The 14,202-nt window shown below is 50.1% G+C and overlaps 1 protein-coding gene across 1 annotated transcript in view; it reads left to right on the forward strand.

Moving 5' to 3' along the window:
* The first annotated feature begins 937 nt into the window (after positions 1-937).
* ACP7 (acid phosphatase 7, tartrate resistant (putative)) overlaps positions 938-14,202 on the forward strand; it is a 15,600-nt gene continuing 2,335 nt past the window's right edge. The window contains exons 1-10 of the mRNA XM_008074391.1: positions 938-1,055; positions 8,395-8,595; positions 8,844-9,026; positions 10,214-10,337; positions 10,551-10,613; positions 10,713-10,827; positions 10,916-11,023; positions 11,115-11,172; positions 11,258-11,325; positions 11,423-11,494. Of these exons, the coding sequence (XP_008072582.1) occupies positions 938-1,055; positions 8,395-8,595; positions 8,844-9,026; positions 10,214-10,337; positions 10,551-10,613; positions 10,713-10,827; positions 10,916-11,023; positions 11,115-11,172; positions 11,258-11,325; positions 11,423-11,494 (1,110 nt within the window). The remainder of the gene's footprint in view (positions 1,056-8,394; positions 8,596-8,843; positions 9,027-10,213; positions 10,338-10,550; positions 10,614-10,712; positions 10,828-10,915; positions 11,024-11,114; positions 11,173-11,257; positions 11,326-11,422; positions 11,495-14,202) is intronic.

Here is a 14,202-nt window from a genome sequence, read left to right on the forward strand (position 1 = left end):
AGGTGAGTGGATCGCCTGAGCCCGCGGGTTCGAGACCCGCCTGGGCCGCGAGACCTCATCTCTACGGTAAATCAAAAAATCAGCCGGGGGTGGTAGCGCTGCCTGTAACTCCGGCTACTCGGAAGGCTGAGGCGGAAGGGTCGCCGGAGCCCAGCGGGTCGAGGCTGCGGTGGCCGGGAGCGGCCGCTGCACTCCAGGCTGGGCGACAGAGTGAGACTCCAACTCAAAACAAAAAAAAAGAGTTTAAGACCGGCCTGGACAGTATAGCGAAGCCCCGTGTGCCCCCCCCATCTATCTATCTATCTATCTATCTATCTATCTATCTATCTGTCTGTCTGTCTGTCTGTCTGTCTGTCTGTCTATCTATCTATCTATCTATCTATGTCTCAACATGGAAGGCTGAGGATGGAGTGTAGAGTGGGGAGACCCGAGGCAGGGTGGAATGCAAGGAATCTGGGAAAATGGCAGAAGAAACCAAGGTGACTAGAACCCACCCCATTCTCAGCCCTCTGCCATGGACAGAGGCTGTGACCCAGAGGAGGCTGCAGCCCCAGGCTGCGGGTTTGAACCCCAGCGCCTCACATCCTCCCGGGGCACCTGAATCACAGCTGCTTAGCCTCCTCATCTGTGACACGCATGGTGACCCAGTGGCCGCCACCTCATAGCGATGTTGTGAGGCCTCCGTGAGTTCATTTTTGCAGCATGTGCTGCACAGCGAGGCTGAGAGCTTCACTGCTCCGTTGTGATTACTGTTTTGTTTTCTCCCGGCAGCGTCTGGACAGCCATCCCCGAAGACCACCCGGCCTCCAGCCTCCCCCGGCAGTACCGCCCAATCTTCCTGGTTCTCCATCCTTCTGGCCCTTCCTGCTGTACCTGAGAGGATCCGCCCTGCTCAAACTGCATCCTCTCCCCTGCTCTGCCCCCCCCACCCCCTACCATGCATGGCCTTCCTGGTCACCAGTCCTGTTGCTGTCTGCTCCTTCTGTTCTTGGGAGTCCAGGGGACCCCAGAGGCTCCCAGTGCGACCCCAGAGCAGGTCCACCTGTCCTACCCAGGTAAGTGGCCATGTCCCGGCCGTATCTCTCTCAGCAAGACCTGGTGGTGCTTTGTTGGCTGGAGGGTCAGGCATCCTATACTCATGGCTGTGGTACCTAGGGGGCTCATTCCTCCTGAGCCTCGGTCGTCCACCTCTGTGAAGTGGGCACATCTGGTAGTGTGGGAATGGATTGTGATGCCAGCCCACAGCCAGTGCTCTCCTGCTCTCCAGAGGGGGCTGCTGTTGTCCCTGGTCAGTGTGTCGCTGTCCTGTCTCAGGGTCTGGCACGTAAGTGCACACTAGGCCTTAAGATCAGCTGTGGAAGAAGCCAGTGAATGAACGATGACAGAGCTAGATTGTCCAGCTCTTTCTCCATCCCTCCTCCTCCCAGGGCTGCCTCCTGATTTTTAATCAAAAGTGGCCATTCACTGCGGGGCTGAGGGTTTGGACTCTGGACTCTCTGCACCCAGACTGCCTGGCTTAGAATGCCAGCTTGGCTACTTATCTACTGTGTGGCCTTAGGCAAGAGGCTTAACCTCTCTGGCCTCAGCCGCCTCATCTGGACAATAGGGTAATATTAGCACGACCTCAGGGTAAGGAGTAAATGAGTTGCCACCCGTGAAGAGGCAGAACTGAGTTTGGCATGTTACACTGATAAAAAGTGTTGAGAACCTCAAAGAACTTTAGTTCATGTGAGTTACATCAGCCAATGTTTACTTTATTCGAAATGAAAATGGAGGCATTTAAAATATGCATTGTCGTTTAAAATGAACAATAACAAACCCCTCCTGTATTAATGTGAAGGACGTTTTTAATGAAAAATAATTACATTTTGCAAAAGAAGATATTCAGTGAGGACGGTGGCATTGATTTGCATCTTTTAAATTAAATCTCTTTAATGTCTGGCTGATAGACAACAGCTGGACCCGCCCAGGTCTGCTTCTGCTCTGGCCTGTTGTGATATGTTGCTTTCAATCTTGTATGTAAAGAAAATCTGGCCTTGCACAGATGTGTGGTTGAAACAGGCAGGAAGATTTTAGTAGGCATTTCGGATCATTGTGGACATTCTTCTTTGATTCTACACCAAAACGCAACACGCAGTGGTTTCTTCTTCAAAATTTTTTAAACCTTCCATTTTGAAATAAGTTTAGACTTACAGAAGAATTCCAAAGTGAGTGCCCGGTTTCCATATGCCCTTCATCCAGCTTGCCTCAATGATAATGTCTTAGGTAGCCATGGTACCATTGTCAAGCTGCAAAATACTTACTGATATTAGTAACTGCACTTCAGATTTCAGCAGCTTTTCCACCAATGTCTTTATTCTAATCCAGTATCTCGCAATTCATTTAGTCTCTAGTCTTTTCTGTCTGTGACAGTTCCTCAGTCTTTCCTTGTCATTCATGTCCTTGACAACACTTTTAAAGAGATAAGAAAAAGATGGTTTCTTTTTCTTTCTTTCTTTTTTTTTGAGTCGGAGTCTCACTCTGTCTCCCAGGTTGGAGCGCAGTGGCACAATCATGGCTCACCACAACCTCAACTTCCTCACCACAACCTCAACCTCCTGGGTTCAGGTGATCCTTCTGCCTCAGCCTTCTAACTGGCTGGAACTACAAGCATGCACCACCATGCCAGGCTAATTTTTTGATTTTTTATAGACAAGGTCTTGCTATGTTGTCCAGGCTGATCTCGAATTCCTGGCTTCAAGTGAATCACCCACTTTTCTTAAAAGTTAGTTGCAAGCTGGGCACTTTGGGAATCAGAGGCGAGAGGATTGCCTGAGTCCAGGTGTTCAAGACCATCCTGGGCAACTTGGCAAGACTGCGTCTCTACAACAAATCAAAAAATTAGCTGGGCATGGTGACGCACTTGTGGAAGGCTGAAGCAGAAGGATCACCTGAGCCCTGCCGGTCAAGGCTGCAGTGGCTGTGAGCGTGCCACTGCACCCAGCCTGGACAACAGCGTGAGACTCTGACTCAAAAAAAAAAAACAAAGTTAGTTGCAATATGACAACTAACTTTGTGCAAAGTGCTTTGTCCTGGTCATTTGGCCACAGACAAAGCACTTTGCCTAGCGGCCTCTGTAGGACAGGAAAGAATAAAACCCATCCCATGGTGCTGCTGTGAAAACCCAGTGAGATCACAGGGGTCCTTTGTTGGCCAACACAATAATCACAGCAAGTCGGGCTGGTGGCTCAGCCCGTAATCCCGCACCTTTGGGAGGCTGAGGTGAGTGGATTGCCTGAGCCCGCGGGTTCGAGAACCGCCTGGGCAACTTGGCGAGACCTCATCTCTACAATAAATCAAAAATCAGCCAGGCATGGTAGTGCGCGCCTGTAATTCCAGCTACTTGGAAGGCTGAGGCGGAAGGATCGCCAGAGCCCAGTGGGTCGAGGCTGCGGTGGCCAGGAGCGGCCACTGCACTCCAGTCTGGGCGACGGAGTGAAACTCCAACTCAAAAAAAATAAAAATAATCACAGCAAATACTCTAGCTAAGTGCTTTAGATGGACAGCTCATTTCACCTCATCTCAACCTCAAGCTGTAAGTACTATTTGTTGTTACTCCCATTTGACAAAAGAGTACAACTGAAGCTCCTAGCGGAGCAGAGTCTGACCCCAGTTCGCACAGCCTGAAATTCAAGCGCCGGCAGGCTGGCTCAGGCGCTCACAATCTTTGTTTTAAATTTTCGTTGTATATCCATTTTAGATTTAGCAGAAAAGTTCCAAAATATTGCACTCAGTTTCCTCTGATGTTGACCTCTTATGTAACCACGGTGCAATGATTAAAGCCAAGAAATCAAGATGGATACCACAGACTCAACTACAGAGCTCTCTTGAGTTTCACCGGCTTTTCCACGCATGCTCATTTTCTGTTCTGGGACCTCATGTGGCATTCAGTTGCCGTGCCTCCAGTCTGTCAGTTTCTCAGTCTTCTCTTATCTTTCGTGGTCTTGGTAGTTTTGAGGACGGCTCGGTTATTTTGTAGGATCACGTTCATCTGGGGTTTGTCTGATGTTTTCTCATGATTGGCATTAAGTTATATATTGTTGGCAAGACTATCATAGCTGTGATGCTGTGTCCTCAGTGCATCATTGTCAGAGGGATCACGATGTTGATGTGACTTATTACTGTTACTGGTGATGTTGACCTTGATTGTTTGGTGAAGGAGGTGCCTGATGGGCTTCTCCGCTATAAAGTAATTATTCTTTCTTTCATAGCTCATAAATATCTCGAGGGAGATTGCTCAATACTATGCAAATCCTGTTTCACCTCGAATGTTTGCCCACTAATTTTAGCACCCATCAGTGGATCTGATCTGCAACCATTATTAGCGTGACGTTTCCCTAATTGCACTTTTCTATTTTATGTTATATATGTTTTGTTTGATTAGATACGGGGGTCTCACTACCTTGCCCAGGTGGTCTTGAACTCCTGGCCTCTAACTGTCCTCCCAGCTAGGGCTCCCAAAGTGCTGGGATTACAGGTGTGAGCCACTACAATCAGCCTAATTTTCTAATTCCTTCTTTCTATCTACTTGAAATTTTACTGTAAGGAAGAGCTCTTCCTGCTCCATTTACTTATTTATTCAATTATTTGTATCATGGACTCATGGTTATTTCTTTCATCTTGTGGGTGAAAATCGAATACTATCACTGCATATTCCACTACTCATATTGTCCCGGACTTGGTCTCTTGGAATTCCTTCACACTGGGGTCTGTGTTCTTTCGGCAAACCTAATCATTTTTAAACACTTCCTCACTTTATGACATCCTAAATTATTTCACGCTTATCTTGTATATTTCCTGCCCCATCACTGGAATCAACTATTTCTTCAATGAGTACTAGTTCCTTTTTTTTTTTGAGAATGGATATTTATTTATTTACTTTTTATTTTTTGAATTGGTGTCTCATTCTGTCACCCAGGCTGGAGTGCAGTGGCACAATCATGGCTCACTGCAGCCTCGATCTCCTGGGCTCAGGCAATCCTTCTACCTCAGCCTCCTGAGTAGCTGGGACTATAGGCACATGCCACCATGCCCAGCTAATTAAAAAATTTTTTTTGTAGAGATGGGGTCTTGCTATGCTGCCAGGCTGGTCTCGAACTCCTGAGCTCAAGCAATCCCCCTGCCTTGGCCTCCCAAAGTGCTGGGATTACAGGTATGAGCCACCATGCCCGGGCTGATGGGTATTTAGAAACTAGGATCTGAGCGCCAGGTGTGCTCATGGCCACGGAGGTGTCATTTCTTCTAGACCCTCTCAACCAATGGAGCAAAGCTGTACCTGCATGTACCCTGACCTGCATGTGCACACGTCTGTATTTCTGGATGCATCTATCTGCACACATCTGAAATACTTCATGAGATCATGAGATCATACCGACACCTCTGATTTCAGTCAACACCAAGAGTTTATTTTAGCCTTCACATTCCCTTATTTGTCACTTCTTTCTCTAACACTGAGGAACCTGACTCACACTACGTACATACTTATTTTTCTCAACTTTTCAATTTCCAACATGCATAAGGCAGTTTCAGAATTGATCGCCCCATCCCTGAGAGAAGCACACATTGCTTAAATGTCAGCATTTCTGCACCATCCTTTATGTCACTAGCCTCAAAATACCTAGTTAGGACACTCTAGTCTCACAAAACCCAATTAGGATGCTCCAGCCTCACGATACCCAGTTAGGATACTCAAGCCTCATGAAACCTAGTCAGGACCCTCTAGCCTCACAATAGCTAGTTAGGACACACCAGCCTCACGATACCTGGTTAGGATGCTCCAGCCTCACGGTACCTAGTTAGGATGCTCCAGCCTCACGGTACCTAGTTAGGATGCTGTATCCCGCAATTATTTTTCTTGCCCCCTTTCAGTCTAGCTATGTTACTCATCATTAGGTCCATTTCTTCGTGTTTATATTGGGTTCAGCCCCACATCCTGGTGGTTTGTTTTGTTTATTTGAAGTGTGTGTGAAGGAATTATATGGAAAGCTTGACTCAAAGAAGTGTCTCTCCTTCCTTTGCCTGATGCTCTGTGCCTTCCCTTTTTCTACCCATTTTTCCTCCACCCCCCATAAGTAATCCATCTCTTTACTTCCTGGTGTAGCCTTCTTGTGCTGCACTGGCATAAGTGAGCAGATACCTGCATATTTTCTTACATCTCCTTACGTTAAAGCTAGCTGACTGTACTCTTATACACTTTGCTTTTTTTAAAATTTTCTTTTTCTTTTTTTGAGTTGGGGTCTCCTTTGTCACCTAGGCTGGAGTGCAGTGGCATGATCATGGCTCACCACAGCCTCAAAGTCCCAGGCTCAGGCAATCCTTCTGTCTCAGCCTCCCAAGTAGCTGGGACTACAGGTACGCACCACCACACTAGGGTAATATTTTGATTTTTATTGTAAAGACAAGGTCTTGCTATGTTGCCTAGGCTGGTCTCGAACTCCTGGGCTCAATCAATCCTCCTACTTCGGGCTCCCAAAGTGCTGGGATTACCGGCATGAGCCACCACAACCAGCTCACTTCACTTTTTTTTTTTAATTTAACAATATGTCCTGGAAGTCATTTCAAAATAGTTCTTAGAGCTTGTTCTTATTCCTTTTTACACCATTGTGTGGATGTTATTCAGTCACTCTCCTAAATATGGGCATTTAGGTTGTTTCACATATTTTGCAATTACAAAGAGTGCAGCCATAAATAACCTCGTGCACATGCACTTTCGTGTGACTGGAAGAAAAACTCATGCTCTCAATACTACACTACACCACATGGTAACTTTAAAACCTTGATTTGGTTGCTAACATTTAAGAATGTGAAGCTATCCCTTAAAAATCTGGGCTTTCGTATCTACCTTTATATAAAAACCACTGTGTAAAGAGGTACTCTTGGCCAGGCACGGTAGCTCATGCCTGTAATCCCAGCACTTTGGGAGGTTGAGGGGGAAGAATCACTTGAGCTCAGGAGTTCAAGACCAGCCTGGGCAACATAGCGAGACCTTGTCTCTGCAAAAAATAAAAAACTTAGCTGGGGGTGGTGGCATGCGCCTGTAGTCCCAGCTACTCAGGAGGCTGAGGTGGGAGGATCGCTTGAGCCCAGGAAGTCAGGGATGTGGTGAGCCATGATCATGCCACTGCACTCCAGCCTGGGTGACAGAGTGAGACCTTGACCAAAAAAAAAAAAAAGATGTCCTCTAAAAGTTGATAGCTTTGGTGGCAGTGGGCCTGCTTCCTGCTTGGCCACCATTACCAGATCAGAGTCGGCTACCACTTTTAGATGTGGGCAGGGACTACAATTTGCCACATGCTCTGTGACTCCCTGACAACTGGCCCTTGTCCCTTTTTATATCACTTAGCTGGGCTCCTGACAACTGAGCTGGCGACCCTTGAATGATACCGTGTGTGTACAATATTTGGCCCAAGACCTACACACAATAAATATTGATATTTATAATAATAGTCAGCCCCCCTTATAACCCTAACTGTACTAGGCACTGCTTCAAGTGCTTTACTTCTATTTATTCCTCTAAGCTTTGTAACAACCTAATAGGGTAGATACTGCCGCTGGGTGGGTTGCAGTGTGTTGCTCTGTGGGTTCTTTGTCTTCACCACAGAAAGGAATTTCAGAGTGAGTCCAGAGTATAGTTGAGAAAGAATTCATTAGAAAGAAAGAGGCATGCTCAAGGGTGTATGCTCAAGGGAGAGCATGAATTCCTTAAGAGAGGGCACATGCTTGCCTTTGACAAGCAGCTTTATGTTTTTACGATGATGATTAAGCAAACCATGAGCTAAGAGCAGAGGGCTGCAGGTATCTGGTCACGGGTTTTGATTACCACCTCAAACTTTAAGGTCACAAGAACCTTCTCAATAATTAAGGTTATTGCCCAACGAGCTTTGGACTTTTCTTACAACATCATGCCTGTGTTTGGGGTAATTTCCTATTGTTTCTGTGATTTCCTGCACTGGTAGTTCCACATTCCAACCCACAAGGTGGTCACATCTAATGTACCTGGTCGGTGGGGTAAAGGTCATGTATCAATAAGAAAAAACTCTGAATGCTTACCTTATTTTAATTTAGACCTGCCTAAGAAAACCTGCCTAACTGCTTCTAAACAATGTTAACTATGCCTGCCTCAATACTAATATCATCCCGCATTATGGACAGGGAAACCAAAGCTCAGAGAGGTGAAGTGATGCGCCCAAGGAGAAACACAGATGGGAGATGTGGAAGCTGGAGTCGAAGGTGGCCAGCTCCAGCAGTGGTGTCCTTGACCCCTAGATGTTCAGTGCCCTCCACTCTGCCTGCACACCCCTCCTTGCCCTGCCCGGGCCTCCCGGCTCAACCACCCTCTGGTTCCTCTCTCCCCAGGCGAGCCGGGCTCCATGACCGTAACCTGGACCACATGGGTGCCCGCCCGCTCTGAAGTGCAGTTCGGGCTGCAGCTGTCGGGGCCCCTGCCCCTCCGCGCCCAGGGCACCTTCCACTCCTTTGTGGACGGGGGCATTCTCCGGAGGAAGCTCTACATCCATCGAGTCACGCTGCGGAAGCTGCTCCCGGGGGTTCAGTATGGTGCGGGAGCCCCGGGCTGGGGCGCTGGGTGGGGCTGGGTGGGGTGTGGACGCGAAGCCACCGCCGTCCGGGGGCCCGGCTGCAAGCCTGCTGCTCGTGGGAAGCGGACGGCGCTAGGGCAGACAGACAGGAGGGGCACGGGTCGCCCCCACCCCCGTCTCCGGCCCTCCGCCCACGCGAGCAGGATGGGCGCTGGGGGCGCGGTCCCGGGGCGCCTCGGCCGACTGTGGCCTTTCCCCCTGCCTCAGTTTACCGCTGCGGCAGTGCCCAGGGCTGGAGCCGCCGGTTCCGCTTCAGGGCCCTGAAGAATGGGGCGCACTGGAGCCCCCGTCTGGCTGTGTTTGGGGACCTTGGGGCCGACAACCCGAAGGCCCTGCCCCGGCTGCGCAGGGACACCCAGCAGGGCATGTACGATGCTGTTCTCCACGTGGGTGAGGCATCAGCGAGGGTCGCCTGGTGGGTGGGGGGTGGGGGGGAGCAGGGATGGGAGCGGCGCCACGCCTGCGGCTCTGAAGGACGGGGGATGAGACTGGCCCCGAGATGGTGTCTGCGGCAAACCAGCCTGCCCGGATTAAAATCCCAACCCTGGCACTCATTGCCACGAGCGTTGGTTTCCCACCCCACCCGGCTCGTGTGTGATGAGGGTCGGAGGTAAAGCTAGTTCAGAGTTCGCAGGACCTGCCAGGCTAGTGGCTCACACCTGTAATCCCAGCACTCTGGGAGGCCGAGGTGGGAGGATTTCTTGAAGCCGGGAGTTCAAAATCAGCCTGGACAACAGAGGGAGACCTCGTCTCTACAAAAAAAAAAAAAATCACAAAATGAGCTGGACGTGCTGGCACGCACCTGTAGTCCCAGCTACTCAGAAGACTGGGCTGGAAGGACTGCCTGAGCCCAGGAGGTCAAGGCTGTGGTCGTCGTGATCATGCAGTTGCACTGCAGCCTCGGCAACAGAGACTGCAACTCAAAAAAAAAAAAAGAATTCACAGGACTGTTGTGATGATGACATAAGTCCACATGGCCTTGTAGGGTGGCAGTGCTGCTTAAGTATTAGTTATTATTATTACTGCTGCTGTTGTTATTTGAAGGGACAGAGAATGAGGTGAGAAATGGGGATTGGGGCCTGTATGACTCTGGAATCAGGCTCCCCAGGTTTTATTACTAGCTCTCCCCTAGCCAGCTCTGTGACTGGGGCCTCCATTTCCCCATCTGAAATGGGGAGAATAAGAATACCCACCTCAGAGGGTGTTTTGGAAAGGTAAGTGATCCCATACATAAAGCATTTGGAACTGTGTCTGGTGCCAAACCGGTACCAGACGCTGTGAGACAATGTTGTTGTGAAAAGGGACAAGGCGGCAGACAGAGTTCGGGGCTGGTATGTTCAGGATGCAGGAGACCACATGGTCGGGAGGGATCTCAGGGGCCAGAGGTGCCAAGAGCACATGCCGGTAGTGTGAGGTAGGAATTGGGAACCGGGTGGTGTGAGGTAGGGATCGGAACTGGCTGGCTCAGAGGCCAGGGCTTGGATGGCCTACACATGAGCAGCCGGGTCTCTCAACGCTGGCGGAAGCAGAGCTGGGTCTAGGTCCTCACTGTCATTCTGGCCCCCCCACACCCCCAGGGGACTTTGCCTACAACATGGATCAGGACAACGCCCGTGTCGGGGACAGGTTCATGCGCCTCATTGAGCCCGTGGCTGCCAACCTGCCGTACATGACGTGCCCTGGAAATCATGAGGAACGCTAGTGAGGACCGAGGGCTGCAGGGGCGGGCGAGGGCCGGATCAATGAGAAATGGCTGGGTCCTCCTTCATGTGTCCCTCAAGCTACACCACCCCATTTGTGGTGGCGAGAGGGGAGGAGCCAGGGGTGCGCTGGGAGGTGGACTCTGAGCCTGACGGGAGTGGGGCTGTGAAATCCAGTCCCTCATTCCCTTTCCTCTTACCTCCGTTCTTCCAGCAACTTCTCTAACTACAAGGCACGCTTCAGCATGCCGGGGGATAATGAAGGCCTGTGGTACAGGTAAACTGGGAGTGCTGGGAGGCTGGCCTGTCTCCCCTGAAGGATGGGAGACACACAGAAGCGACCCCACCCCTGACCCCTGCCCTTTGACCCCTCCAGCTGGGACCTGGGTCCAGCACACATCATCTCCTTCTCCACGGAGGTCTATTTCTTTCTCCATTATGGCCGCCACCTGGTTCAGAAGCAGTTCCGCTGGCTGGAGAGCGACCTCCAGGTAACAGGGCGGAGGTCCCTTGGGTCCCTCGGTGGGCCTCGCCTGTCCCCAACCCACCTGTCCCCTCACCCTGGGCCCTTCTCCCTAGAAAGCCAATCAGAACCGGGCAGCACGGCCCTGGATCATCACCATGGGCCACCGGCCCATGTACTGCTCCAATGCAGACCTGGACGATTGTACTCAGCACGAAAGCAGGGTGAGGCCCCTCCTCGTGAGGTGGGAGGTGCTGGGAGTCGGGGTGGGGGGTGGCCCAAGTCCCACCTCACCTGCCCGTTTGCCCTGCCCAGGTCCGCAGAGGCCTCCGAGGCAGGCTGTATGGGCTGGAGGATCTTTTCTACAAATACGGTGAGTGACCCCGGGACCCCCGGCCCATGCCCCACCCCCATTGCATCTCCCCAACTCGGGTTGACCCCCACGTGCTCTGTCTCAGGCGTGGACCTGCAGCTGTGGGCTCATGAACACTCCTACGAGCGGCTGTGGCCAATTTACAACTACCAGGTGAGGCCGGGTGGGCTGGGCACACAGCTGGTGGAGTGTGTGTGTAGGAGGGTGGCCTGGTATGACTCCTCACGCGCTCATTGGTTCCCTTCTCCAGGTATTTAACGGCAGTCGAGCGATGCCCTACACCAATCCGCGAGGACCGGTTCATATCATCACAGGGTCGGCGGTGAGCGGGGCTAGGGGGTCTCTGGCTTCTGTCCTCTTCTTTATGGAGGGCAGACCTTGTTCCAGCCCCAGTGCCTCGTGCTTTATACATTTGATATCACTCAACCCTCAGCCCTAAGGTTAGGTGGTCCTGGGAGTGTGTCCATTGTATAGATGCAGCAACAGAGACTCAGATAGGAAAAGTGCTCAAAAATCACAGATTGAATAAGTGATAGGATTGGGGGTTCCTCCACTGTAAAGTTACTATGATTCCTTTTTTTTTTTTTTTTTTTTTTGAGTCAAGATCTCACTCTGTCTCCCAGGTTGGAGTACAGTGGCACATTCATGGCTCATTGCAGCTTTGACCTCTTGGGCTCAGGAGAGCCTTCTGCCTCGGCCTCCTGAGTAGCTGGCACATGCCACCATGCCCTGCTAATTTTTTATAGAGATGAGGTCTCACTATATTGCCTAGGCTGGTCTCGAACTCCTGGGCTCAAGCAATTCTCCCACCTCGGCCTCCCAAAGTGCAAGGATTACAGGCGTGAGCCACTGTGGCTGGCCTATGGTTCCTTTTTAAATTAACAACTATTCAGGGGAGATACTTTTAGACCATGTAAATGTCCTGTTTCTCCTCAAACTTCTACCCCCTGATTTTAGAACCTATCGGTGGATCTTGCCTGCCCAAGTCATTGCCGTGGTGTTCTAATAGGGATTCTGTTTCCACCATTCTTCCAAGATTTATTCGCTGGAATCCTCCTGTAAGGAAGAATTATGCCTTCTGCCCCATTTGTTTAGTTGCTTAATTATTTGTTTTTGTCAGTTTGTACTCATGGGTAACATACTCTGTAGTTTATAACCCGATACTACTATTACTTATTTGGATTCTCCCATGGGGCTGGCTATGGCCACTGGGAGCTCTCGGGGGACTCCTGTCCCCTTTCCACAGTCCTCCTTGTTTTGGGAGCCCTTCTTACTCTCAGAAGCTCCAAAGCACTCCAGAATCATCTTGTGTTTCCTGCCCAGCCTGGGAATCAGCCCCTTCTCCAAGGAGAGAGGGCTTCGTTTTTACGCTGATTCTCACAAATGATGACGATCCAAGTAAGAACCACTTGTGATGAAAATTCAAACAGTGCAGAGGGCAAGAGGTGAACAGCCGCCACCCACACCCACGCACAATTGTGCTGCCTCTTGAGTGGCATTTTACAACTGTTCTCTGCAATTACAAATGAGGAATTGTCTAGATAAAAATGTGTTACTGTATCGCAGTCCACTTTTAAAAAACAACCTGGGGCTGGGCGCAGTGGCTCACACCTATAATCCCAGCCCTTTGGAAGGCTGAGGTGGGAGGATCGCTTGAGGCCAGGAGTTCAAGACCAGCCTGGGCAACATAGTAAGACCCCATCTCTACAAATAAAAAATAAAAACTGGGGTCATGCTTCATGCCCCCATGGTTCTCAACCTTGGTGCATGCAGAATTACCCAGGGATCTTGCAAAACTCCAATGCCTGGGCCTGGAGGCATTAACCCTGAGGATGGGACCCTGGGATGGGACCCTGGCATTGGTCACCCCATGCAGCCACCACATGGAACAGCACGTGGAATGGCACCAGATGGCACCTCACCACCCCATAGGCGATGCCCACTCTGACTTTTATCAGCACAGATTGGTTTTGTCCTTTGATTTCCAAATTTGAAATTATTTTGGAAGGACAGAAAAGTTGTACAAATAATACATGGATTTTCTATTTCCCCTTCACCAAGATTTCCCACATATAAACATTGAGCCACATTTTATTTTTATTTTTATTTTTATTTTTGAGTCGGAACTCACTCTGTCTCCCAGGCTAGAGTACAGTAGCACAATCACGGCTCACTACAGCTTCCAACTCCTGGGCTAAAGTGATCCTCAAACACCAAAGGGTTGGTGTTTTAAAAAATTTTATTGGGCCGAGTGTGATGGTTCATGACTATAATCCAGCACCTTGGGAGGCTGAGGCAGGAGGATCGCTTGACTCCAGGAGTTCAAGACCAGCCTGAACAACATAGTGAGACTTCGTCTCTACAGAAAATTAAAAAAATCAGCCGGGCGTGGTGGCTTGCTCTTGTAGTCCCAGCTACTAGGAAGGCTGGGTCAGGAGGATTGCCTGAGCTTGGGAGGTTGAGTCTGCGGTGAGCCGTGATTGTGCAACTCTTCTCCAGCCGGGGCGACAGAGTGAGACCCTAACTCAAAAGAAAAAAAAAGACCAGGCTCAGTGACTCATACCTATAATCCCAGCACTTTGGGAGGCTGAAGTGAGAGGACTGCCTGAATCTAGGGGTTCAAGACCAGCCTAGGCAAGTTGGTGAGACCGCATCTTTATAATAAATCAAAAAATTAGCTGGGCGTGGTGGCATGCGCCTGTGTTTCTGGCTACTTGGAAGGCTGAGGTGGAAGGATGGCCTGAGCCCAGCAGGTCGAGGCTGTGGTGGCCGGGAGTGTGCCACCGCACTCCAGCCTGGATCTACCGTGGAGCGGGATTGAGACCTAGTGGCTTCTGTCCTTTGAATTACCCTTCACAATACCTCTCATCTTTCCACATCACCCTGCGTCGTGATGGCCATGCTCTAACTTACTTAACTGCCTCGCCAGATGGACATTTGGATGGCTTCCAGTTCAGGGCTTTTACAGTAATGCTGTAGTGGGAAGTCTTGTACAGCCATTTCCTTTTCTTTTTTTTTTTTTTTTTTTTT

Source organism: Carlito syrichta, unplaced genomic scaffold (genome assembly GCF_000164805.1).
Source record: "Carlito syrichta isolate Samal-C Ts95f unplaced genomic scaffold, Tarsius_syrichta-2.0.1 Scaffold316424, whole genome shotgun sequence".
Lineage (NCBI taxonomy): Eukaryota > Metazoa > Chordata > Mammalia > Primates > Tarsiidae > Carlito > Carlito syrichta.